Source organism: Plectropomus leopardus, chromosome 8, assembly GCF_008729295.1.
Source record: "Plectropomus leopardus isolate mb chromosome 8, YSFRI_Pleo_2.0, whole genome shotgun sequence".
Classification (NCBI taxonomy): Eukaryota; Metazoa; Chordata; class Actinopteri; order Perciformes; family Serranidae; genus Plectropomus; species Plectropomus leopardus.
The window spans coordinates 3609949-3636009 of NC_056470.1; the positions used below are offsets into that span (position 1 = coordinate 3609949).

General features: G+C 41.6%; 2 protein-coding genes across 3 annotated transcripts in view; one reads left to right on the plus strand and one right to left on the minus strand.

The window, feature by feature from the left end:
* Positions 1-6389: 6389 nt before the first annotated feature.
* On the minus strand, positions 6390-23073 carry mthfr (methylenetetrahydrofolate reductase (NAD(P)H)). 2 transcript variants are annotated; one of them, XM_042492076.1, is made up of 12 exons: positions 22580-23073; positions 20122-20383; positions 18800-19038; positions 16790-16900; positions 15856-16049; positions 14466-14716; positions 13229-13363; positions 12829-13009; positions 10168-10350; positions 9989-10090; positions 9784-9903; positions 6390-7594 (listed from the first exon to the last, which is right to left on the minus strand). In XM_042492076.1, the coding sequence occupies exons 2-12, from the start codon at positions 20367-20369 to the stop codon at positions 7373-7375; spliced, it is 1986 nt and encodes a 661-aa protein (XP_042348010.1). In that variant the 5' UTR covers positions 20370-20383; positions 22580-23073; the 3' UTR covers positions 6390-7372. The 2 variants fall into 2 exon arrangements, with proteins under 2 accessions (XP_042348010.1, XP_042348011.1); XM_042492077.1 differs by lacking the exon at positions 22580-23073 and adding an exon at positions 22238-22322.
* A 587-nt stretch (positions 23074-23660) lies between these two features.
* Positions 23661-26061, plus strand: part of clcn6 (chloride channel 6) — a 29139-nt gene continuing 26738 nt past the window's right edge. The window contains exons 1-3 of the mRNA XM_042492075.1: positions 23661-23748; positions 25238-25297; positions 25440-25505. Coding sequence (XP_042348009.1) covers positions 23674-23748; positions 25238-25297; positions 25440-25505 — 201 coding nt within the window. The 5' untranslated portion in view covers positions 23661-23673. The remainder of the gene's footprint in view (positions 23749-25237; positions 25298-25439; positions 25506-26061) is intronic.

The window sequence follows — 26061 nt, forward strand, 5'->3', positions numbered from 1 at the left end:
GAAAAGTACTGAGAAAAGTACAGCTGGGGCTCGGGTGGGAGCTCCTGCCCTCTCCTGTTCCTGTCTGGGCTCTGGACGGCCACCGCCTGGGCACCATCACCCACCAGACTTAACCTGTGTCCATGCTGCTGTCTGGCAACCACCATGAGACCATCCGTTTCTACATTCTGGAACACTCCGACTTGCAGCTGATCCTAGGTTACCCCTGGCTTCGACGTCATAACCCCCACATCAACTGGCAGACCAGTTCCATCCTTGAGTGGGGGCTGACCTGTCACCTCACCTGCCTCAGGCACGCTGCTGGGCCGCATCACCTCCCATCCTCCAGTCCACCTCCTGATCTCATGAGGGTTTCCCAATGGACTTCAGTCAGATTTTTAGTAAGGCCAAGGCCTCCTCCCTGCCTCCTCAAAGACCTTATGACTCACCATAGACCTGTTGCCTGGGACCTGTCCCCCCCGAGGCTGGCTGTACTCCCTGTCCGCTCTACATCTACATCACCAACTTCCTGGCTGCAGGCATTATACGACCGTCCTCCTCGCCTGCTGGAGCCGGTTTCTTCTTTGTGGAGAAGAAAGATAAGACTTTAAGGCCCTTTATAGACTACAGAGGGCTTAATGAAATAACTGTAAAGAACAGATACCCCTTGCCTCTGTTATCTTCGGCCTTCGAACCACTCCAGGGGGCCACCATCTTTTAAAAACTAGATCTCCGCAATGCCTATCACCTGGTCCGCATCAAAGAGGGAGATGAATGGAAGACGGCTTTCAACACCCCCACTGGACACTATGAGTACCTGGTCATGCCCCGGCTGTCTTCCAGGCACTGGTCAACGATGCCCTTAGGGACACGCTCAACAAGTTTGTGATCGTGTATCTGGACGATATCCTGATCTTTTCCCAGTCCCGTGATGAATGCATTGGACACGTCCAGGCCGTCCTGCAATGGCTCCTGGAGAACTCGCTCTTTGTCAAAGCAGAAAAATGTGAATTCCATGTCTCCTCTGTGCCTTTCCTTGGCTTTATTGTGGCAGAGGGCAGCCTTCAGATGGATCCTGCCAAGGTCTCCACGGTTGCCTCCTGACCCGTCCCCCAGACCCGCAAACAGCTGCAGCGGGTCCTGGGCTTCACCAACTTTTATCGCTGCTTCATCCGCAACGACAGTTCCTTGGCTGCTCCTCTCACCGCCCTTACCAGCTCCAAGGTCAGTGGTCTCCAGTGGCTGGTGAGGCATTCCAGACCCTGAAGGCCCGGTTCACCTCTGCTCCTGTCTTCCTGACCCCTGACACAGTTTGTGGTAGAGGTGAATGCATCAGACACAGGGATTTGGGCAGTCCTCTCTCAAAGGGCCGTTTTGGAGCAGAAGCTCCATCCCTGTGCTTTCTTCTCCCAACACCTGTCCCCTGCAGAGAGCAACTATGACATCGGGAACCACGAACTGTAAGCAGTCAAGGTGGCTTTGGAGGAATGGCGGCACTGGCTGGAGCGAGCCAAAGAACCTTTTTTGGTATGGACTAATCATAAGAATTTGGAATACATCTGTACCGCTAAGAGACTGAACTCTCACTAGGTCTGCTGGGCCCTGTACTTCACAAGGTTCCGCTTCACCCTCTCCTATCGCCCAGGCTCCCGCAATGTCAACCATCCTCACCGTTGTAGACCGTTTTTGTAAAATGGCCCATTTTGTCCTGCTCCCCAAGTTGCCCTCCGCCAAGGAGACAGCCCAGCTGGTGCTCCTCCAAGTTTTTCGCCTCCATGGTATTACAGTTGATGTTGTTTCCTTGAGGTTTCATCCCCAGTCCAACGGGCAGACAGAGAGGGCCAATCAGGGAATAGAGACTGCCCTTTGCTGTATGGTCTCTCATGACCCATCTTCCTGGTCCCTGCAGCTTCCTTGGATCGAGTATGCCCATAACACCCTGACCATCTCTGCCACTGGCCTCTCCCCTTTCCAGTGTCCATACGGCTATCAGCCCCCCCCTGTTTTTGACCTTGGAGAGAGAGTCTGCCTGGCCCTCAGTCCAAGCTTGCATCCGTCGCAAACCTGTTGGCAAACCTGGGTTCGAGCATGTACCACCCTCCAGCGCTCTGTTCAGCATTACGCCTCTGCGGCCAACTGTGGGCCAGGAGGTGTGGCTCTCGACTCACGACCTTCCTCTCCGGGTTGAGTCCCAAAAGCTGGTGCCCATGTTCGTCAGTCCTTTCCCCATCAAACGGATCATCAGCCTGACGGCAGTATGGCTCCAGCTCCTGCGCACCATGCGGGTCCATCCCACCTTCCATGTGTCCAAACTCAAGCCGGTGCACGGGAGCCTGCTGTCCCCTAGGGTGCCACCTCCTCCTCCTCCTCCTCCTCCTCGCCTAGTTGATGGGTCCACAGCTTACACTGTCCGGCGCCTGGTCTGGTCTCATTGTTGTGGACAGGGGCTCCAGTATCTCGTCGACTGGGAGGGGTACGGTCCGGAAGAGAGGTCCTGGGTCCCTTCCCGGCACGTCCTGGATCCAGACCTCATTGCCGACTTCCATTGTCGCCACCCCAACAAGCCTGCCAGTTCCGCCACACCACATTGGGGTCCTCGCCCACCTGGCGTCACTTCGTTCCTGCCTGCCGTTCCTGCCTGCCATTCCTGAGGGGGATGCCCCCTGGTAATCACACTCACCTGTTGCCAATCCCTGCTCCTGCATTTAACCTGTCATGTGTCTCATTCTCATTGCTAGATTGTTCTTTGCCATGCAAGACTTTCCAGCATTCTTTTCCTGCCTGCTCTCCTGTTGCCGAACCTGCCTGTCCCTGACCAACCTGCTCCGTCTCCGTCCCGGTAATCCGACCTACCTTCCGTCTTCTGGTTCTGAGTTCAGTCTGTGTTTTCCTGATCACTGGTCACAGAGAAGAGGTGGAATTCTGCGAGCCTGCCTGCTGCAAATGGGAGCTGGAGCCGATCTCTTGTTGCTCTGAGGTAGAAAAGGCATACAAATATTAAGCCTATTGCTTAAATGGGCATATGAGATGGAAGAAAACAAAAATGCGTACGTTCTGATGTACAAATTGTGTATGAAGTCCTTAAACTGTGGGCAGCAGAAGACTTTGTTTGAGAAATTTTTTTGAACAGACACAGAGATATCCAGAGTGCAGGAGCTTGTTAGTGATGTGACATGCTCTGACCTCCAACATTGCGTCTCCATTTGACTCCATTATAAACGCAGAAATCGTCTGAGAAGAGCATAAAACTTAAATCGCCAAAACTCAATGCAGGCACTTCGGGGTATATGTTGCACCGAACTGTAATAAGTTCCTTGCACTGCTATGCAGTGCAGACACCCTAATAATGACTACAACAATAGTAATAGAAATATGATTATTAATGAAGTAGTAATCGGTTCATTCTTGAGTCCAAGTGAATCTTTTTGCTTAATTTGAAGTAATTCCCTTAGGCGTTAAGGTATCGCATTCACGAGAATGAAACGCACAGACAACTGGAAGACATACTGCTGCCCGGCGCTGACTGTCACTTGTGTGAAGGCATAAAAAATGTGTATTTAAAGCTCAGTACTCCTAAAATGGAGCTTCCAGATAAAATAATGCAAAATGTAATCTGTGTATGAGAGAGATGATGTTGAGGTGTTTTGTGTCTCAGCTCAAACATAAGCTGAAGGACCAGGGGCAGAGTGAGAACATCAAACTGAGCTGGAGGAAGCAGTTAGATGGAAAAATCTTCCCCAAGAAAGAGAAGAACACAAAGAAGACCAAAAAGGACGAGTCCTCATGTTATGGGTCAGAATACAGCTGCAATAATTAGCTGATTAATCAATTAGTCACAGCTATTTTGATAATCAATCTATCCTCCAAGCTGGTTCCACCTCCTCAGACAGGAAAATCAAATGATTTTATTTGTCATATATATTTATTTGTCACATAAATGGTGACCATGAGGGTCAAAACAACATTTCAGAAAACACTGCAACATTTCCAAAAACAAAAAAACATTTCAGAAAACACTACATTTCCCAAAACAAAACAAAACAAAACAAAACAAACAAAAAATAAAATTTCAGAAACACTTTTTTCATGACTGAGTTGAAGGACATTCCAATGAAAAAGACATCTTAAAAAAAGATGAGCTTCAATTTTTTTAAGAATCTTTAAAATCTGTTTTCATGATGACAGTGTCTTTATTTAAGAGTTATATTGCATCCAAAATAATATGTTGTCTCCCTGCCATGTAATGTGGCAGAATATTTTCAAATGACTCTTACAGAAAATAATATTCAATATTTCATAATATTTATTTTACTGCTGTCACTTTATTAGGGAGACAAACCTAAAACAATTTCCCTAAAATTATAAATGTGATTTTTATGTGACTGTTACATCCTCCACACAAATATTTTCTGGATCCAGCTTCTAAAATACATTTTTTTTGTCATTCATGATCATAAACTTCATATCTTTGGGCTTTAGACTGTTGGTTGATATAAACACTACATTTTATTTATATATTTTCTGACATTGTATAGAATAGATAAGTTTATATTCAATAGCAGCCCATTCTCAATTCCAAGTCGTACAAGACCGACGCTTTGTCAATGATTTCTGAATCAGACACCAACACAAAACGGTACCTTTCGCAGTGGTACGCCACAGATGGCATTTAGTCTGAAGTGCTGCCAGGAACAACATAACATCATCAATGACTTTCACCCGTGAGCCTGCTGTTCAGTTCCCTTGTGAATGTTGATAATGTTGATATGATGTTTTTCTAACCCTAACCTAGAGCTTTTGTTGTGCATGGAAATAAACGTAAATACAACTTTTTACCAACGCAAGTGTTCTGAAATGTTTGTATGCATCTAATGAGCAGAAACTGTACATTTTGTGTAAAAATTGAAATGTATTTTGAAAAGACACAATACATGTAACAAGTGTTATTTGACACAGCATCCTGCAGTGTCAACAACAGACGTGAAAGTCCTCTGACAAAACGGCGATATTTTACAAGTTGACATGAGAATGCATTGAAAATAAATTTCATTCAATTTGATTTTATTTTAAAATAATTTTACAGGCATGGTTCAATGTTGTTATTTAACATATCCTGCAAGTTTTGGAATGATAAAAAAACAATTTTTGATTTATAGTCTGATTTGTGTTATGCAATGACCATTGTTGTATTTATTGTACCTAATAGTGGTCAATTCAAATGAAACTTTCAGGGTGTGTTTTAGGTACTTTTGAAATATCCGATAAGTTAATATTATGTGTATTATGTTTAAAAAAAAAAAAAGAAAAGATGTCAACAAGATTTTGATAACTTTTGATAAGCTCAGTAATGATCCACAGAAAAAGTGGTATGAAACAGAAGGAGATGTTAAAAATGTGTTTTTCATAAAATTCAAAATGGTTTTATGGCCATTGACCCATTAAAAATAATTTTACACAAATGATTGAACATTACTATTCAAGATGTACTGCAAGTTTTGTAATGATTAGAACAACTACTTCTGATTTATAGCTGATTTTTGATGTGCCATGCATACTTTTTGCATGTTTAGTGCCACCTAGGAGCTACAAGAGGTGTTATTGCATCACATAACTCTCAAAAGCTGAGCAGATCATCTGGGAGTTTTGAATCCACAATTCCTCTGTGAAATCTCTGTGGACTATCACCTCCCAGAAATCCCTCATACATGGCCACTCCCACGTGTAACGGGCTTGCCTTTCCACTATCGCGCGCGAAACCCGCCACGTGGCCTTGCAGGGGGTTACAATTTTAAAAAATAATTTTAGACAAAATAAAACAATATTTACAACAAAAAACACTTGTGATACCTCTGTGGCTATTACATAGATGTTTTTTACTAAGGGGATAAAGGTGATAAACACAGTATCAGGTATGTCTTGTTTGATCTCTATAGTTACAAATTCCAGAGCATACGCTGTACATACATGACATTTAAAAGGAACCAGCAGCAGCTATTTCCAGAGGCAAAGCAGGCTGGGTTTCCTTGCTTTAGTACCACCTTTTCATCTGGGATTTAGGTCTCTGTGACACAGGTGACTGTTGTCTGTCTGATGTCGGTGATCTGGTCTACAGGGTCAAGGTAAGGCTCCCAGTGTGTATCTTATCTGTAACAGCTCACCCCATGTCTCTGTGAGTGATGATTTGTTGAGAGTTACTCAATTAGTGGAAACTCCCTGCTGTGTCACCTGGTGGGGGCAGGGTCCTGTACTTTCCTATGGCCTAGCCTTTGACTCATACTTATGTAGTGTGCTGGTTCTTTTCTCTAAATACCCTCCAATAAAATCACTATATCTCACTTTGATTAGCAACACATACCCGTGCTAGATGCTCCTGTATGTAAGTTAGTAACACACACTCACTGAGACGTACAGTACTGAAAAACTATTTAATGCTTCAGAAAGGAGGCAGAACAAATAAATATGATGTACATTTAAAACATGTTAAGGCATCCGGTTGATGGTGTAACAGTTATTTGTGGTTTGATACACGCCTGATGGGCTAACTCAGTGGTTCTCAACCAGAGGTCTGGGGACCCCAGGGATCATTGAGGGAGTTCCAGGGGGTCCCCAGAAATATGGGGAATCGTTTATTTTCATCATTCATTCACTTATTGACGAGTCTGATGTGAGTAAGAGTAAGAGTGTCTATTCTGATCATAGGTTGTATTTATAAGATTATCTCCTCCAACTGGCATTTGTAGAAACGTGGTTTTAATCATATTTAACTACCAAAATCTTTTCAGATGTGTGTTAACGAAGGGTGCCTGAACATGGAAAAGGTTGAGAACCGCTGACATAGCATCATCACATGATCATCTTCACTCAAACACATCTCACATCTCTGTACTGTTTTCACCCATAACATCATTAAAAAGCATTACAAATTTGACTTTAAATATAGCTGCTGAAGGATTGTCTTCCATGAAAATAACATTTAGTGAAAAGCACTTAAAAAAAAGTCCATTGCATGTTCACAATTCATTGTTTTTCAAGTTTTTTTTTCTCATTTGAGTGAGATCTGTAAGGAAGCTTTTAAAAAAGGTGAATGGGTCAAGCCCAAATTTTATGAGCACATGTGTAATAGATCAGCTGGGAGTGCTGCAGAGGATGAAGATACTGATCATGGAGCTAAAAAATATAATAGTCACTGTTCTGTGTTTAGCTGAGACAACGTGCTTTCATTTTCCATTCACTCAAATGTTAAAAACATTTATAAAGACTCTTTAAAAACACTGTCAAGTACACTCTGTACTCTCGAATATGCTCTGTATTGGAAGTAGCAGCATCTTAGACAATGCATGAAATATCAACAGTTCCATAGTGTTCTTTCTCTACCTAAAAAAAAGATTGGATTTTATTCAGACACTGCTCCATCGGTGAATGGCTCTGGGGGTGCGTCAAGCAGCTCAAACATGTCATCAATGACCTGCCACAGACAGTTCTCCAGAGGAAAGTCATTGTCCACCAGATTTACCAGGAAATAGTTGTCATGGATATACTTGATGATCATCCGCGAGGGAGACTCATCCTCATAGAGCTTGGCCCATTGCTCGATCCACAGGGCAAAGGCCTCATCCTGAGGAAAACATGAGCACAGGTTTGATGAAGGGAACATCTCATGGGCCAGTCAGAGGAGAGTGACTAACCCTTAAGACTGCTGTTAAACACTAGGTTGCCTCTCTCAAACATTTATTGATATTGGAATTTGCATTTGTTTGGAGCTGGACAGGAGTTTTGTTGGAATATGTATAAAAACACCAGTTATTCAGAGCTCCACACTCCCAGTGCAGAACATACTCTGGGCACAGCAACAACTGTCTTTATTCAAGTTTCTAACCCGAATTTGACCCATCATGATGTTTATTTTCACCCAATACCCATTTTTACTGACTAGAGCTTGAACGCATCATAATTAATCTCAATGCATCCTTCGTCAGCAGTTAGTTGCGGCCACCGGCTACGAACAGCTTGCAGGCGGTACATTAAGGCGAAGTTAGAAAAAGTGGAATTATTGTGTTAGTCCAACAAAAACTGGACTTTAAAAAATACATGTAAACATGTTCGACTGAAATTGTAGCAAGTCAAATATCTCGAAGTTGGACTAACACAACTAGATAATGCAGCTGGGGGTTGATTTACTCTTTTAGGTGTATGCAACAGTCGGACCTGAACTGGACTAGGTGTTCTTGCACATGCTTCATAACAGGGTTGCAACTACTGATTATTTTGATAATTGCTTAATCAGTCGAATAGTTTTTCTATTAATTGATGAATCAGATTTTTAAAAAATATAAATAATTATGAAGTAAGCATTTTTTTCCCCATTACTTTGTTAAAAAACAGATTATCATTGACAAAAGTGCCAATAGTGCAGTGCATAAACAGGCAGTTGCTTGAACATCCCTGAGCTGCCAAAATAATATTAAATTAGAAATAATAAATGACTACAAAATCAAACATGAACAATTCAAAAACTAAATGTTGATGGCTTTTACAACATACCATTATGTTTCCTCATTTTAAAACTGAACATACGTGTTTTTTTTATGATTATTTTTGGGGCATTTTAATGCCTTTATTTGATAAGACAGTGCAATTGAAAGAGGAAGAGATAGAGTGGGTGACATGCAGCAAAGGGCCGAGGATGGAATTGAACCTGCGACTGCTGCGGAGAGGACAAAGCCTCTGTACATGGAGTGTCCGCTCTACCCACTGAGCCACCAGTCACCCAATACGTCGTTTTACGTCGAGACTTAGCCTGCCATTAAGCTCTCCTCCTCCTCACTTTCGCTTTCGTTTTAGACGTGGCATCATAACCGTCGTGCTCGCGTGCCGTGACGTGACGTGTCACTTTCGCATATTTTGCAGCTAACACACTTCCTTGTTTTGCATTACGTGAATAGCTGCCAAACTTTTAAAGTTTTCGTATGAAACGTTCTCTCTGCCTCCGCCATGCCTCTTCTAAACACTGGCTTCTCCCGCCTGCATGTGCCGTAAACAGTCCTGCGACACAGTTGGTGACGTAGTAATCATGTGAAACAACAAATTGATAATTTTATTCATTGCCAACACATTTTCTAATCGATTTGATCGATTCTTTGTTGCAGCCCTACTTCATTCGACCCGGAAATCTAACAGCATAAATTCATAAAAGAAAGCCAGAAAAACAAAAGAAGAAGCAGAAGGGAAGAAAAGACAAGACGAAGGTAAAAAGTAAAGGGCAGAGTCCGCACAAATGTACAGCACTGAAAAGTGTTGTTGTTTTCACCTTCTGTCATGCAACCCGTTTGCTGCTTGCTACCTTGTTTGTGACCAAATAGGTCAACCGGAAGAAGGTCTAATTGCAACTAGCTGAAGGGGACATGTCTATACCTGCTGTGGTGGAGTCGGACATAATTCCATCAATAAATGGATTCTCCCCTGGTGCTGCCTAATTGAGCCTAATTGAGTTATAACCATAGCTCCACTTAACTGTGTATGGAAACATACTGACTGACTCTCCCCCTGCTGATGCCAACACGGGTTTGTTTTTCACAGTGTAGTAGTGTTAACTGACTACTTCTTCCTGAAGTCATCCTGGGGAAGACCTCTGTTCATCAACATGTGTTTACTACTGACCCCAGGACCATGTGCATCCCTAATAAATAGATATAACAATAGCAACAAAGTTCTGTTTCTAAAATCACTAACAGGCGTAACAAGCAACCAACACGAGACTGAACATTCTTGAATCCCTTCACGTCAGCAGGACAACCTCTGTCTTACCTTCCAGTACAGGAAGCTGTCTGGGTCCACTACAGTCGGCTGAACGATCTCCCTGCCAGGAAAGATCCCCCACGTCACAGCATTGGGCTGCATGTCAGGGGCGTTGGTCAGGTTACGGCCCTGCACACAAAATATTCATTTGGACACATGGTTAACACACTCACACATAAACAAGGAATGACAGCTGCTCTCTGTTCAAACTTACATGCACGTTAACAATGTGGTAGTTGACACGAGGCTCATACTTCTTCAGTACTTTGAGGAGAGCGTTCACATTTTCACTGGAGGTGAAGAACTCCAGATAGGCCTGTTGGATTTCAAACAAGAGGGTAAGGCCAGCATGTCAACATATATATGTAACAAACTGGACAAAAGTGTCTGTACCTTCTGAAAGACGTAGCCTCCTGCAGGTCCCCAGCCTGCTATAGGGTCTGTGGAGGGTTTGCCGTTGATGTTAGGCTGTGAGTTGATGGTGAGGACTCCTCGTCTGTTTACCTTCTCCAGCTCGTCCTTCAGCAGGTTGGTCTCCGGGGCCAGAGGGTCATCATTCCACGGCAAACAAATCACCTGGCACCAGAGGAAACCTTAGTCCAGAATCAACTTAGTATATTGTCTAATATCTGATGACATTAAATGCTACACACATGGGGCATTCAACATTTTGGGAAACAGGCTTATTTACTTTCTGAGAGCGAGATGTTCAGAGGGATATCACTCTCTTGTCTGTGTGTTCACTACACAGGTGAAGTCACAGTGTAGTTAGCCTAGCTTAACATAAAGACTGAAAGCAGGAGGAGACAACTGGGAACTGTCAGAGAGAATAAGGGGAGGTGGGATATGCTTCTACAAAATATAGTTTGGTGTAAAGAAATCAGTCTTGAGGAATTCATGCAGCTGACACTTAACCCTCATGTCCACTGCACAAAAAAATCTGCTAACATATGGCTTTTTAATGCAATGACAATGCGTGCAAACAGCATTCACACCCAGGTCAAATGACTCTGCAGTAGACACAGGTTTTTATTGCCTCCGACTATGATCGGCTTTGATGGGAACACAACACTCTGGTGAATGTGCTGATTTCTGCTCCTTAACCGGTGAGATGCAATAACGTGCTGTTACTAATTACCCCGTCTCCCCTTAAGCAGCGCTAAAACATTGTTCCATATTAGTCTGCACCGAGTTTGAAAGGGGGACTTAATAAGTAAGAGATAAATAAAGAGACAAAACCACTGAAAAGTTTTCAACGACCTCTGTTCCTGCTACTGTTTACATGTTCTACTGCCCGTTTGTGATGTTGCACACATGGACACACAAACAAGACAACTCGCACACACACACAGGCCAGCTGACAAGAGGCCAACTTGCTCTCCAGCTGTAAGTTCAGTGGCAGTGGGAATACAGCCAATCGCTCTCATTTAGCGGGTTTAGCCCTGTTTAAAAAAAGGTGGGAAAGGGGTTTTATAGAGCATTTCCACTGACTGTAAACAGTCTCACCGCAGGACCTTTCCTTGTTTATTCTGGTCATTGTTTACATCTGGCCTCAGGCCTGCATTAATAAGCTGTTTGAAACCTGGCTGACCTGATTACTAATGCGCGGCACAAACATCATCACTTCCTGCTCACTGCTCTTGAGGACATAGCCAACCTCAGCCACCACCTGCTACAATACAAGTCAAGTCAAGTCAATTTTATTTATAAAACCCATTATCACAAAACAAGGTTTGCCTCAGAGGGCTTTACAGCATATGACATACCTCAGCCTTAGACCCTCACATCACCCTCACTCCCAAAAAAGAACCCCTGTAACGGGGAAAAAAAGGAAAAAACCTCAGGAAGGGCGGCAGAGGATGATGAGGGATCCCTCTTCCAGGACGGAGATGTGCAATAGATGTCATAAATAATTACAATTATGACAAAAAGGACAGAGAAAGAGGTAGGGGAAGAGAGAGGGAGAAAGGGGGAGAGATGCACAGCAATAATGGAAACAAACGCATGTTATATTACATTAATGATAGGTGTAAAAATACTAAATGCACTCTATGGTAATATTGCTTGGTGTTTATATGAGTCCCATGTGTCTATTGATAGTGGAGGCGTGGCTCTTAATAATAGCAGTAACAAAACAGTAATAAAGGCATAACATGTCAATCACAATCATTTACCGTCTGTTATATGTGAGCTGATCTTGTCTTTGCTCGGAGGGTAAAGAGCTCCCGAACCTCATTGTTTTCCCAGTTTGCGGACATTTACAGCCACCGTTCTTCATCTTTGAATTAGCCACTACGCTAACAGCTGCTTTTTAAATCTCCATCAGTGGATCCCACACATAAACACATTGTAAAAATGTCACGCTCACGCTGCCCAAGATCACGGCTTTCTGGCTTTATGTTTTACACAGATCTTACTTCGGGGCTGTTACTACCTCTGTTCCCGCCTCAGAGGCGAAACCACTCTGCCCCCCCTTTTGATGATTGGGCAATTTATACAGAAAGGTGAGGGGGCATAATAGCGTGACATTCCTGCCTTGAACAGGCAGTGTGTGGCTTGTGAGGAGATGGACCTGTAAAGCTGCAGTTACTGCCTGTTCTGAATGTGATGACTGCAGTGTTTTTCAATCTGCTACAACAGATCTGGATGAACTCACCAACACTGTGACACCTCACATCTTTATTGTAAAGACATGTGCGCCGATAAAATCATTCTGCACACACAGCAAGAGTAAACCCTTAAAGCAAAATTCAGGCAGCTTCGCCAGGCCATCTGAGAGGTCTGAAAAACAAATTTTCAGCCAATGGCCCACTGCAGAGACGCCTGCAGGACATCACCTACCCCCACACTGTGGACAACCAGCAATTGTCAGCCTGTCAGAGCCTGTTGTTTCGAAAGAGCAACGGCCAATAGGGGAACAGCAACGCCCACATCATCAGTCACAACAGCAAGTGGGGAATCAGCAAAGCTCACAAAGGAAACAGGGGAACAACAGTCAACAGACACAGAGGCCACCAATAAAAAAAAAAGTACTCATCATTTAATGGTTTCTACCTTGTGTCCACTGCGGTTTGGTTGGCCTGTGATGTAGCAGGTAAAGACCTCGTAGACACTCTCTTCATTCAGCAGCTCCTCACCCCACATCTGCAGCAGTTTATCTTTGGATGACTTGCTCTTCAAGTAGAAAAGGTAGTAGTCGTTTAACTCGCCAAAAGCTGGGGATGATGAGTTTCCCCTGAAGACATTAACAACAAGGCAACTTAAAGTCATCTGGCAGAAGGTTTTCATCATTCTTCAACTTCAGCACTTATTCACAAAACACTCTTAATCGCCCTTTACTCTTAAAAAAAAGGGAGTAAATTATTGACATCAATCTAACATACCTAATAAAATGCAAACACAAGGACACTGACAGTGAAGTTTTGTCATTCAAAATCTTTTGAGCGAATCGTACCATCTGCCGTTGGGGAACTCATCCCAGTCCTGGGTTCTGTAGATGTAACTCTTGGGCCTGGATGCCCAGAAGATGGGTCGAACATCTTCAACCTTCCGTTTAGGATGAGCACTCACTGCCCAGGGAAGAGGACGCCTGGCAGCAGAAACAAGCTCTGAGACTCTGGACCATTTTGAAGTGACAATGCCTTGCAACCATAGAGCAGGGGCCTGTTCCTCTAAACAAAAATCTGCCCAGATTCTCTCTGCATATTTGCTTTCAGAAATCCAAAATTACTCACCAGTCTAACTGTGAGCCAGTGCATGTAAATGAATGGTAATGCTAGCTTTAACTCTTAAACTTAAACTTCAGAAATGTTTTTCAGATGCACTGTAATCTCTCATAGCTTCCTGTAGAGAAGAGATACAGTTCAGTCTGCTAAACTGCTACGGCCAGTTTAGGGTATCTATTACCACCAAGACTGAGGACAAATCTCCTCAAATCTCCTGTCATTTAGAGGATGGAACTTTTAACCAAACCATTTAAAGAAATACCAAACCCACTTTCAAAGAAAACATTAAAAGATGACTTAATGCAATTAACAGTATGATCAAAGAGTACATGAAATAAAATGATGCAATTTATGAAATCTTGCTAGTGGATTTTGTTTGAAGTGTCTCACATTTAATATGGGATTCTTTTTTTTTCCTCCCTTTTTATGTATCTATTTGAATTGATATTTGAATTTATATCATGAAGCGGGTTTGTAACGAAGAGCAAATCATAGCCAATCAAGAGCCATCATGTCAAAGTTTGCACTACTAGATTTGTATTCTCTTTTAAAGAAAAACCTTTAATAATACTTGATCAGAACATGTAACCCTTACCCTTAATGTTGTTTGTGCTGCTGATGTAAACTGTGGAACTACGAACATGTGTTTTCAATCATCCAGCTGCTGTAGAGGTCAGGTTTTACAACCAGAGCAGGACACTGACTGGACTGTAAACATTAACTATATTACCAGTCTAACAGATTGCCATGCTGAGTCTCCCTGCTGTTTTGTAGTGACATTAATCTGCTGTGTTGTACTGGTAGTATTTTGCCCACACTTGGGTCCTGCAGGACTTTTCCTGCTTTTTACGTTTTTTTTCAGCCAATAGAAGTAATTCTTTGCAACTTTTTCCCTAAAACTCCACAATTCCTCTGACCTCTGCTCAGAGCCCGGATAAGCTGTGTGCAGGCAGAGTGCTGACTGACCTGGGGTCCTCTATCCACAGGCCCAGCTGTCGAAGCACCTCCATGGTGGCAACCTCTCGGTTCAGTGTGTAGAAGTGGAGGCCTGGTACTTTGCCAGTGTCCAGCAGCACGCGGCACATCTCCACCGCCTGCTGGATTCCGTAGTTACGGATAGCAGCATCATTGTCTTTGATGGGCTCGATGACTTGGGTGATCTCCTCTGGCACCTCCAGCTTTGACAGCTTGACCAGCTGACGTAGAGACTGGTAACCCTGGAGTCGAACAGGTTAAAGTCCAGACATATCAAAGTCAAAGGTCTGTTTGAAATGATCTGATAATACTAACACATTTTCAACACCACATTTCTTTAAGGGTAGGGTGTGGATAAGGATTTGACCTCACTCCATCTTCAGTCTCTGGAATCTTTAAGGAGACATAAGCAAGACTTTTTCTACCATTTGTGATGAGCAGCATGTCTGGATCAACCTAAACCTAACTCTGACCTTTAAGGGATAGTTCATCCCCAAATTAAAACACACATTTTTCCTTTTAACTGTTATTTATCGAGTTAGAATGTTTTGGTGTGAGTTGCCGATTGTTGGAGATTTCGCAACTGACTAATTTCTGGAGTCCCTGAACCCACAGCTACTGACTAGATACAGGACTCCAAAACATTACATGTTAGCATCTCAGCATTTCACTGCCTAGATAGGGACGGAAGACAAAAACAAGAGAAAGGAGAGCTGCAAGATGACTTGGTTGGCAATGTTTTCTTCTACCTCCCCAGCAGTGGGAGAGATGTGCGAAACATGCAGCTGAGAGCGGTAATCATCATCTGCATGCTGCATCGCCATGTGCAAAAGACACACTGAGGGGCACAGCATGAGATGACAGATAAAGATGGAAGAGAAGAAGGAGAAGTGGTGCGAGGAAAAATACCAGCCCTTAGCTTGTAATACAGGTTTTAATATTAAAAAAAATTTATTGTATAATATATAAAATGTAATATAATATAGGCCTATTTTTACAGTACAGATGTGTTTTTTTGTTAATTCAGGTTGAAGGCCTAAAACAGAACAAAACAGTGTACAGTATGAATTTAAATTGTACTTTCTAATAATGATAAGCAACATTTAAGTGCATTCCTTATTTACACAAGAAGTTGGAGGCAGGTGTAGATTTTGTTAGTATCTATGAAAAGATTGGAGCTACCAACATATTTATGCCGACATATGTAATTTTTCCTTTGCGAACAGTTTCCACACAAATTAGTTCTGCTCATGTTTCATAAATAAGACCCAGTGGACATCATTTTCTCAGAGTCTCCCACTATGAACCCATTAGCACTCAACCTGTGCCTCCTTTATGATAGTGGCTGCAGTACTGGTGCTCCTGGAGCAGCAGGAGTTACCTGAATGGGGAAGATTCCGGGTAGTATGGGGCACGTGATCCCAATTGCCCTGCAGTCATCCAGGAACTTAAGGAACGTGTCTGCCCTGAAGAACAGCTGGGTGATGACGAAGTCTGCTCCAGCATCCACCTTCTCCTTTAGGTGTCGGAGATCCTCTTCATAGCTCTCTGCCTCAGGGTGGCCTGTGGGGTAGCCTGAACATACACACATACTGAATTCAAACTGTAAATGTAAGAAACAACAGTTTGTCAAGTTGGGTAATTTCTGTTAATCATGTTTGCACATTGCTTGGGGTGTCCCCCAGGGGTCAGTGTTGGGCCCAAAATTGTTAATTTTGTATATAAATGATTAATGCAAAGTATCAGCTGTACTGAAGTTAATATTGTTTGCTGATGATAAAAATAATTTCTTTTCTGGGGAGAATTCAGAACAACTATTGGAGGATATCACCAAAGAAATTAGCTAATTAAAAGTATGGTTTCATAGAAACAAATCATCATTAAACTTATACAAAACAAAAATAATGTTATTTGATAACTGTGAAATGAATACAAGTACAGATACAGACTAAAAAGTCGAGATGCATTTCAGTACAAAACAAAGCAAAGCAGGATCTGGATTGGAAATCACTCAGCACTCTCGACTCTTCAATAGTTTTACCATTTTTAAATTACTGGGCCAAGGTTTGGGAACAATGAGTTCCCTAAAAGAGTTCTTTACATTCACTTTCTAAAAAAAGAGCAAAAAGCAATACAAATCCTTCACAATGTCAGATATCTGGATCTCACTAACCCATTATTCTCACTGTCAAAACTGTCTGCTTGCTTGTCTTGATCATTTCTCTATTTTCTTTTTTTCCATGTTAAAAATAAATCAAATCAAAATAGAGTTTCACTTAAACTGCCTTCAGCTGATATGAAGGCTGAAAACATACCAGCGACGCAGAGGTCAAAGTAGTCATCAAACTCGGATCGAATGTGTTTAACAAGGTCGGTGGCGTAGTTGAAGCCTCCCTCCTCTTCCTCCCAGTCTGCTCCCACTGGGTCTGTGGAGATATCACAACATCATACCTTAGCTGGCAGCCGTAAGTAATGAGCTTCTCCAAGGTTTATTCTATTGCCTCATTTTCACTGCACGATTCATTTTTACTCGACTCACTTTTGGTACCAGATCTTTTTTCTTTATTTCCTTTTCCACTATGAACAGTACCCCGTAAATGTATTAGCAACTATTAGCTGATCACTATAGCTATGGTGCATGTAAATACTGTGACATCATCTTCAAACCAAACCAAACAGGTAAGCATCTGCACTTCACTATTGTATAGGGTTGTGTAAGGAATGTACAGCGTCGTTTTGCAGGCTGACATTATGTAAAATCAAGGTAAAGTAAATAAAAAAATTGCGGTCATTGTAGATGGTAGCTTGGTGATTTAAAAAAGGCAGGTTTATGCAGAATGTCGTTTGTTGCACTTGTGACAATTTTCTTTGGCCAATCAATGGTCTGCTGTGTTTTAACTCTACCTTCTTCAAGAAGCAACTAAGCTCACTTTGACTGTGGTAGCACCTAAAAAGCACCAGGTACCAGGTACTATCTGCAACTTCTGCGAATGAAAAATTAAAAAAAAAAAAGAAAGAAAAAAAAGTGGAACTGTACTGTAGTAAAAAAAAAGAGGAATAATTTGCCACTCCAATGAGGAGTCTTCACCATATCTGAAACTAACAATGTTAAACGGTTCAGCAGGATTGGTATACTGACAGCCTGATCCATTTCCGGTAGGGGTGGGTGTTGTATCGAATATGCTTGACGTATCGCAGGTTGTTCCATGTGCAATGTATAAAATGACTATCTTGTCAACAGAGTATAAATTGTCACGTTGTTTTCATGAGCCACCATTGATTGAGTTCTCTTGCCCTCTGTTACAGCTCTCGCCTCTCTCTCTCTCTCTCTCTCTCTCTCTCTCTCTCACACACTCACACACACACACACACACACACACACACACACACACACACACACACACACACACACACACACACACACACACACACACACACACACACACACACACCAGGGCTTTGCTTTTAGTCACATTTTGCGACCATGGAGCACCACCATGACTTACATAGACTATTAATATCTGAAGTGAAGAGCTGTTAGTTTGTTTCCAGCTTACAGAGAATAAATCATGTTTAATGGCACTGCAGTAACAGTCTAATTTCATGAGTGGTAGTGGCAGTACTGTGAGCAGGTGAGGCTTTGTGTTTTTCTGTCTTCAGAGCTCTGATCGTTACTATTCATTCACACTTTGCGATCACTGCGCACCAGTGTGACTTGGAATTCTTTGCAATCTACGAGGTGGAGAGCTGTTAGTTTGTTTTCAGCTTGCAGTGGATGAATCCTCCATTTAACTTTCTGCTAATGCTAACATCCAACTGTTGACCAGAAGCTTCAAGTCCACAGCAGACAAGCCAAGTCCTTCAAAATAAAAGCACCATGGGTCCCGCTCCATTTTATTTAATTATATCAACATTTTATTAAAGTTTATTACAGTTCATTATTTTAAAGCCACATCGGCCAGCCCTAATTTCCGGTACTTTGTTTGGTTATGTGATCTGCCAACAATGGTCCATTTAACACCGCTAAAACACTGGAGGCGTGAGTAAACCTGAAAAGTGTGAATAAGAAATCAAACAGCAGCCTGCTTTTTAACAGCAGGATTCTAATACAAACACTCCAGGCAAGGCTTGTGTAACTCTCCTCTTTGCTGAGAACAGCTGGCAGAAGATGGTCAGCTATTTTCTTGTGAAAGGAAACTTGAAAAGCTATGCCGCTAAGAATTCTCTTTTCATTTATAAAACTTCCAAGCACTGTGACCCACAAAGGACTACACGGTGCAACTACTTCTGTAATTTAGAATGCAAACAGACATCATGTGTCCTACCTCCTCTCAGTGCCATGATGTTCTTGAGGCCCAGGCGCTTTGCTTTGGCCAGGTGGCCTGTGATCTTCTCTTTGGTCTGGTTGCAGCAGGTCAGGTGGAGGATGCTCTCCAGGCCACAGTAGTTAACAGCTGTGCTGGCTATCATCATGGAGGAGGTTTCTTTGTCTGAGCCCGGGTCCCCGGCTGGGTGCCATGTAATGTCGATAAATAGAGGCCCTCCGGAGCCCATACGGTCAAATCTGAAGAAAATGGAGAGAAAAATAAGAACACTTATAATAATGTTTCAAAGACCAGCTGTTGTTTGAGTCTTGAGTTGTTAGCGATGATGCTATGTTGGTTAACTACAAGAGGGATCTTTGTACTTTCTATGACCCTCTTTTCAGATTCAAATGGGCCACTATGAGCAACAGAAAAGCAAAGCAAGCCGTGTGACGTTTCGCTGGGAGTATTATGAAAAGCCTCTTGGAGCTACATTTTTTAAACTAGGCGAGCAGAAGATGTGGCGTTTTTGTTAAGACCTAATTATTGTTTAAACAGCCTTTTCACAAAATTTTGACCATGTTCTTATGTCCAGCTTTTGTATGGGCTTTATTGATTCTGTGCAAATCATGTTTCCTTTAAGAAGATGCACAAAAACATTATTTTACAGAGGTATAAGAATAAGGAAAGACTTTGAAGACAGTCATGTCTGTCTATGACACAGTATGACATCCATGTGGTACGTACAACTTGAATTACTGTTACTAAACTGTATATTGTGTGCAGGTGCATACATGTATGTATGTAAGCATGTTATGTTTTAATATACATGAATATGCATGTATGTGTAAACATGTATGTATGTGTAAATTCAGTGGGACATATATATGTAAGTGTTTGTATATATTTTAGAAATGAAGATCACAAATTATTTAACTGATTAGCTGAGAAGGGGTAGAAAATAATAAGTTAATACTTCCTCCTACAACATTTTGAACATGTAAGTCACAATTTCTTGTTCCTTATTTGAATGTAATTATTGAATTTTTTTGTGTAGGTTAACGTCCATTTTTGTTATTGCCATTTTGTTGCATTTTTATCTTTTTCTGTTTGTTTGTTTTGTTTTACATGTTCGAAATATCCTTTTATTCATTCATTCATGTCTGCAATAGTCCGGTGACCTGTCCAGGGTGTACCCCGCCTTTCCCCAATGCCAGTTGGGATAGGCTCCATTCCCCCCACGACCCTTACAAGTACAACCGGTTACAGACAATGAATGAATGAATTCGAAATATCGTAATATCAATCTATAATATCACGTTCAAGAGACTGATTTGACATGCCTTGAGATGAGGTTGACAGCTCCACTGGCTGTGCGGGGAGGAAAGAATTCCAGGGAGAACCAGCGGTCTCCGGACTCCATCCTTCTCCGCATCTTGTCCCGCAGCCTGTCTGACCGGTCTGCATCCAGCACTGGTGTGGAGCACCGCGAGCTCTCCTTTGAGCTCTCCCCGCCACTGTTGCTGGCCCCGCTGGAGTCGCTCTTGCATGACTGCCAGCTACCGTCCCCTCTCTGAACCTGGTTCACCATGATGGCTAATTATACTGAGGAGGAAAGAATACACACAATACACCATTCTGACTCTGTTCCTGCAATAATATGAGATCTGGAGTTATGACATTACTTACAGTATGGTAAAAACCCCATTTAACCCTTTAAACCAGAGCAAATTGACTTGATTTCTTTAAAAAAGCCTGGGAAGAAGGCAATGAGTGATGAAAGAAGAAATTAACCCCCAAAACAGAAAGAAATTACAGGTTTCCCACATGTTTTCATGAGATAAATATTAAAACTATTTCATGACTTTAAGTCCAGACAATATTTTTGTCTTTTCCCACTTAGCCACTATTTTTCAAACATCAGATTCAAATTCTATTCAAACATAATTTCAGCTAGCTGGCGTACATGGAGGAACAGGCAGAAAGTGGGGAAAAAAAAAAAAAAAAAACGTAGGTAATGGTAAACAAAACGTCACACGCTGATGCATATTAGTTATTATACGTCAACAGCTACAGAAAATAAATCTGACATATGTTACATTTCATTGAAGGCCATCTATGGAAGATAGCTGTAACAATTTCACTAAACACACACAAAAAAAGTCATGACTTTTCCAAAACTTTCAATATTATTATTATTGGGGTTTTTTTTTTTTTTTTTTTTTTTTTTGGTTTTTTTTTTTTTTTTTTTTTTACAAATTTCATGACTTTCCATGCTTTGGAAATGTTACTGGGAAATTCCATGGCTTTTCCAAATTTTCCATGACCATGGGAGCCCTGAAATTACTATCAGTGACATCTTTGAAATCACATCTTAAAACCCATTTTTTTACAGACTTTTATGTGATGTCCCCTTTATTTTATTCATTTATCATGTCTCTTCCTCTACTTGTTTTGCTGCTCTTACTCTATTATTCCATTCCTTATCCTTCTGATGTCCTGCTCTTACCAGCTTTTCATGGTTTTATTCATTAACTTGTTTATCTCTCTCTTATTCTTTGTTTTATTCCCACTTTTGGGATGTCGTCGTCTTATATTATTTCTTATATATTATTTTATTGTCTTTTATTACATTTATTTTTATATTTTCTAAAACTTTACTCATTTTGTACTTTAACTTCCTTTTGAGATCTGTCTGTTTTATCACTTTCATTTGCTTTATTCTTGCTGCTCTTTTATGTTTGCATTTTGTTCTGGCCTTTCTGTTTGACTTTTCTAGACCTTTCTCTGTTTGGCATGTTTGTTGATGATATTTTATTATTCTCTGAGTTCCTGCCTTTGCTTAGTCTGTTAAAAACTTTGTTAACATCTGTTTTAAAAGGTGCTATATAAATAAAGTTTTATTATTATTATTATTACTATTAGTAGTAGTAGTAGTAAAAAGTATGAAAATTAAGTAAGTAAGAGAATTATCTGAACATTAGTTTAAAAAACAAAACAAAGGAAGTGATTCGGAAAGTGCATGAAAAATTATAATACTTCCATAACATAATTTAAAAATGTAATTGTGATAAGCTATAAACATAGTTTTTTCCTAGCTTTTTTCTTTTTTACCCCAGACATTTTTCCCTACCTTTTTAAAAATATTTTCATAAATCTAATATATTCTTGGAGCTCGTGGAACATTTTTACCAAGTTGCTTATTTCCTTTTTTCCTCATGTTTTTGAAGAAGAGGGTTCAAGTGTTTAAATGAAAGAAAAAGAAAAGTGATGCCGCTCCAGGTTTCAAAGGGTGTGTAAGTGTGTCATATTTTGTTGACTCTTTCGACTACGTACATCATCATAGAGAAGAAATAAAGTTAACTGTCTACAGAAATTCTCAATGCTTTATGGAGTAAAAGTTCTGCCTGGAGGTCCATGCAGAAAGCCCATGATGAGGGCCACCACACCGTATCCTACCTTCTTCCGTCGTAACGAGGATCTGTCACAGACGTTAGTAATAACGAAGCGTCCCTGACACAGCAACACGAGCCGCTGGTTTTATACTCTGCTATACGTTCACTCCTGCACACGCAGGTAACAGCGTGTTGTAAGCAAACATCTCTCAGAGCAGTGTGCTAGCATTAGCTCTGCTGGCAGCTAACGTTAGCTCCGTGCCCCAGCAGCGATGCTAGCTCTTTGGTTATAAGCTCCTTTAAAACACCGAGACAAACACCGCACTGTCTCACACCGAGCTCCGAGCTAGCCCCGGTTACGGTCGGTTTGAGCGGGTAAACAAAGCACAAACATAATTTCTCCCACCTCTCCCTCTTCTCCCAGCCGGTGGTTTCTCTGCTACCGGTGTTGTGTCGAAGTCTGTGCCCTCTGAATCCCATTCAGGACAGGGCAGCTGCTCTACCACAGCGTGAAACCCCCACGGTCACACTCAGGGCTCCCGGGCTCCCTAGTAATCAGCGCAGTGTGACGTTTACGGGACGGTGCTGCTTGCCGTTAAACCTGCCGTTTCTCCGTTACTACACGTCTGATGAAAACAGCGGGCGACGTTTGTTTACCACGTGTTTGGGCTCATGGAGACCTTGCATAGACGGGTTAATATATTTTTATATACCTAGCTCTAAAATGTCAACACTTGACTCGTGGCTATGACACACTGGGGTTAGTTTCGAATTCTCTCAAGATAACACATACGTAGGCTAATTAATACATTTCTTAAATAACTCCATCGTGCACTATAACGTGCTTGTTGATATTGTTAAATTTAGTTGAAATGGATACGCAGTTTTGTCAACCATATAGATTATAATGAAATGACAATTTAACATTTGAAAGTGGACTTTTCTTTGATAAAAAAGAAAAGTTTTCACGGGTTTCCCCACGGGCACCAAATGTAGCATGAACTACCGCTGTATTCAGTGGAATCACTATTGCGCAATAATATATGCAATACGCAGTATTTCATATATTTGTGTCAGTAGTTTAGGAGGCTAGAAGGCGTTTATTAACCATCTAAAAACCATGGTTTGATTTCTTTCAGAAATATGGACAGTAAAAGGTTTCAAAGGGTTAAAGAATAGTTGCATGTGCGTAAATTACAGGCACTTTTGATCATTTGGAACAACGATCCGCTTTTGGCGTCACGTGAGCTTGTAGGGAGCCGCTGATGCTGCGTTAAATGTCCTGGGAAATATAATATTCCAAACACAGCGACTGTGTTATGAAGATATATTTTAAAATGTAATTTTACAACACTGCTACAGCGTTTTAAAAATTTTTTTCCGATGTACTACTCTCTAAATATGTTGTTCAGGTTCTTCCAGTGATGTTGATCTTTTAGACTTTTCAAATCTTGACAGATTTACTATTGGCCCTGAAGGCAGCATGACACAACAACGAAGATGGCGTGTTGTGGAAACTGTTTTTGTTGCCAGTGTTGCTGCAGAGAAGGAGAGACACGGACACCCGAGGAACTGGTGAGGATAGACAGAACTATAAGTCAGCGCAGGGATCTTTGGATTATTATGTGATGAGATATTTTCCCTGATGATTCCTGCTGAGGTTTGCTCAGTGCCACAGTCAAGCTGCTCGCTCCACCCTGCTGATCACTCACTGTGATCTGCTGTTTGTTACATTCTGCAAATTAGTGACAATAACCTTATATTTATTCACTGTGCATTAACTGACACCAGAAACAGGCAGTAATCCTCCTTACAGGGGCCTCAGGGGACCGGCTTTGCTATTCTCACTGTGCTCATGAAGAGAAAATCCCTGGACCAAACTTGGCCAAAGTCCAATTCAAAAATCTTGCAAATAAGAGCTTCTTTTCTTTTTAACAAAATTACTTAACCTTCTTAACACCATTCAGGCGGTTAATGGCTGATCAGAATCCCTGCTTCAGTTCGGCATGAATGTATTTACATCATCAACTTCTGTGTTTCATTACCCCTTTATACAAGAAGTTATCCTCCATTCAGCTCATTTTAGGCTTTGTGAAATGTAAGTGCTGCTGTGGAGATTATCAATTTACTTAAATTAACTGAAGACCAAATCATGTCTTCAAGCTACATGAGCTCATGCTCTTTGTCAGGTGTTTGCAAAATAAGTCAACTTTAACGCTTTAGAACCTGGATCGACATCACTTATGTTGTGCTGCGTTCAGACGCTGTCACAAGCATTTAAACCATAGACCGTATGATTTAAACCCATGGAACCTGAGAAAATTGGTTTGATATTTTTTGGGAAAAAGGCAACGAGCTTTGCAAGAAAGAAGAAAAGAAAAAGGGAAAGAAATGCCTAAAAATCCTATAATTACATACTTAAAATCATGAGAAAAAAATTAAAATATATATTTTTTAATTTTATATTATATTATTACGGGGGCCCTTCTGTGTGGAGTCTGCATGTTCTCCCTGTGTCTGCGTGGGTTCTCTCCGGGGTCTCCAGCTTCCTCCCACAGTCCAAAGACATGCAGCTCAGGTTGACTGGTGACTCTAAATTGCCCTTAGGTGTGACTGTGTGTTGTCTGTCTATATGGGTCGGCCCTGCGATATACTGGTGACCTGTCCAGGGTGTACCCCGCCTTCCGCCCGATGACAGCCGGGATTGGCTCCAGCCCCCCCCACGACCCTTGCGAGGAAAAGGGGGTTACGGACAATAAATGAATGAATGAATATTATATTGTTAATATATTATTATATTTCATATTTATTTTTATTTTATATTTTTTGGGCCATTTGTTGTTACATTGCTCATTGACTTCTTACCATGTTTTCTGAATGAAATCAGAACGATTTGCAGCTGAATTCCCAAAAGAGTCCATGTTGTGCATTAGTTTGCATTCAGCTATGGATTTGTAGTTTGTTGCTGGCTTCTGCTCTTAAACTGTTTAAACTGTCCTGCTGTGCTGGATGTGCTGTGTAGTAACTACGTTGTATTTATAGTATCCCTCTTTTTTCCTTGAAGACAATCCTCGGGGAAATCCGAGATGAAGAAGATGAGATTTTACCCAGGAAAGACTACGAGGTGAGTTTCTTGTGGAAAAGTATCATTCAGAGAAAAAATGTTGATGGATTCATGCTGCCTCTGGTGCAGATAAGTGTCAGTAGATGTGTGTCTCTGGTCTGACCAGGTAATAGTTACACTGTATTTGTTTTGGCTTGAACAGAGCTTGGATTATGACCGCTGCATTAGTGAGCCCTATGTGGAGGTTCTGGAGGGGATGGACAACAAGGTGAGACAGAGTGTCTGTTGTTGAGTCATTGCTTGTGTGTGTACAGAGCATGCAGATGGGATTTGATTTGGGTGTCTTCCCCTTGTCAAAACTCCAACAGGAGGAATCTTAAGTAGCATGCTGAAAAAAAGTGGAAGATGCATGTCTGTTCCTTTGTGCTGTATTTGATTGCGGGTCTGCACAAGGCCTCTGATAATAATAGTGATGGTAAACGTGGCCTCATGGAGCTTTTTGGCCATCTCTCTATTCATGCTGGAAAAGATTTGAAGCTGTGGAGCTTCTAATATACCAAAGACAGTGACATCTGGTGGCCTGCCAAATGTAAAACAGTCCTTCAGGACAGGCCTTGTTTTTCATAATTTTATTCTCATTCACCAATATGTGTACAATAAAAGGTCTGTCAAGCATGTGCTTTTGATCAGAAAACTGACTTTTACTATCTGATCTGTGGGCAACATCAGTTTCTGTTAGTGTCATCATAATGCTGGAAATTGTAACTTCAAGATAATACCTTCAAAAATATCAATATTTGATATTGTTTTCAATACCACCAGAA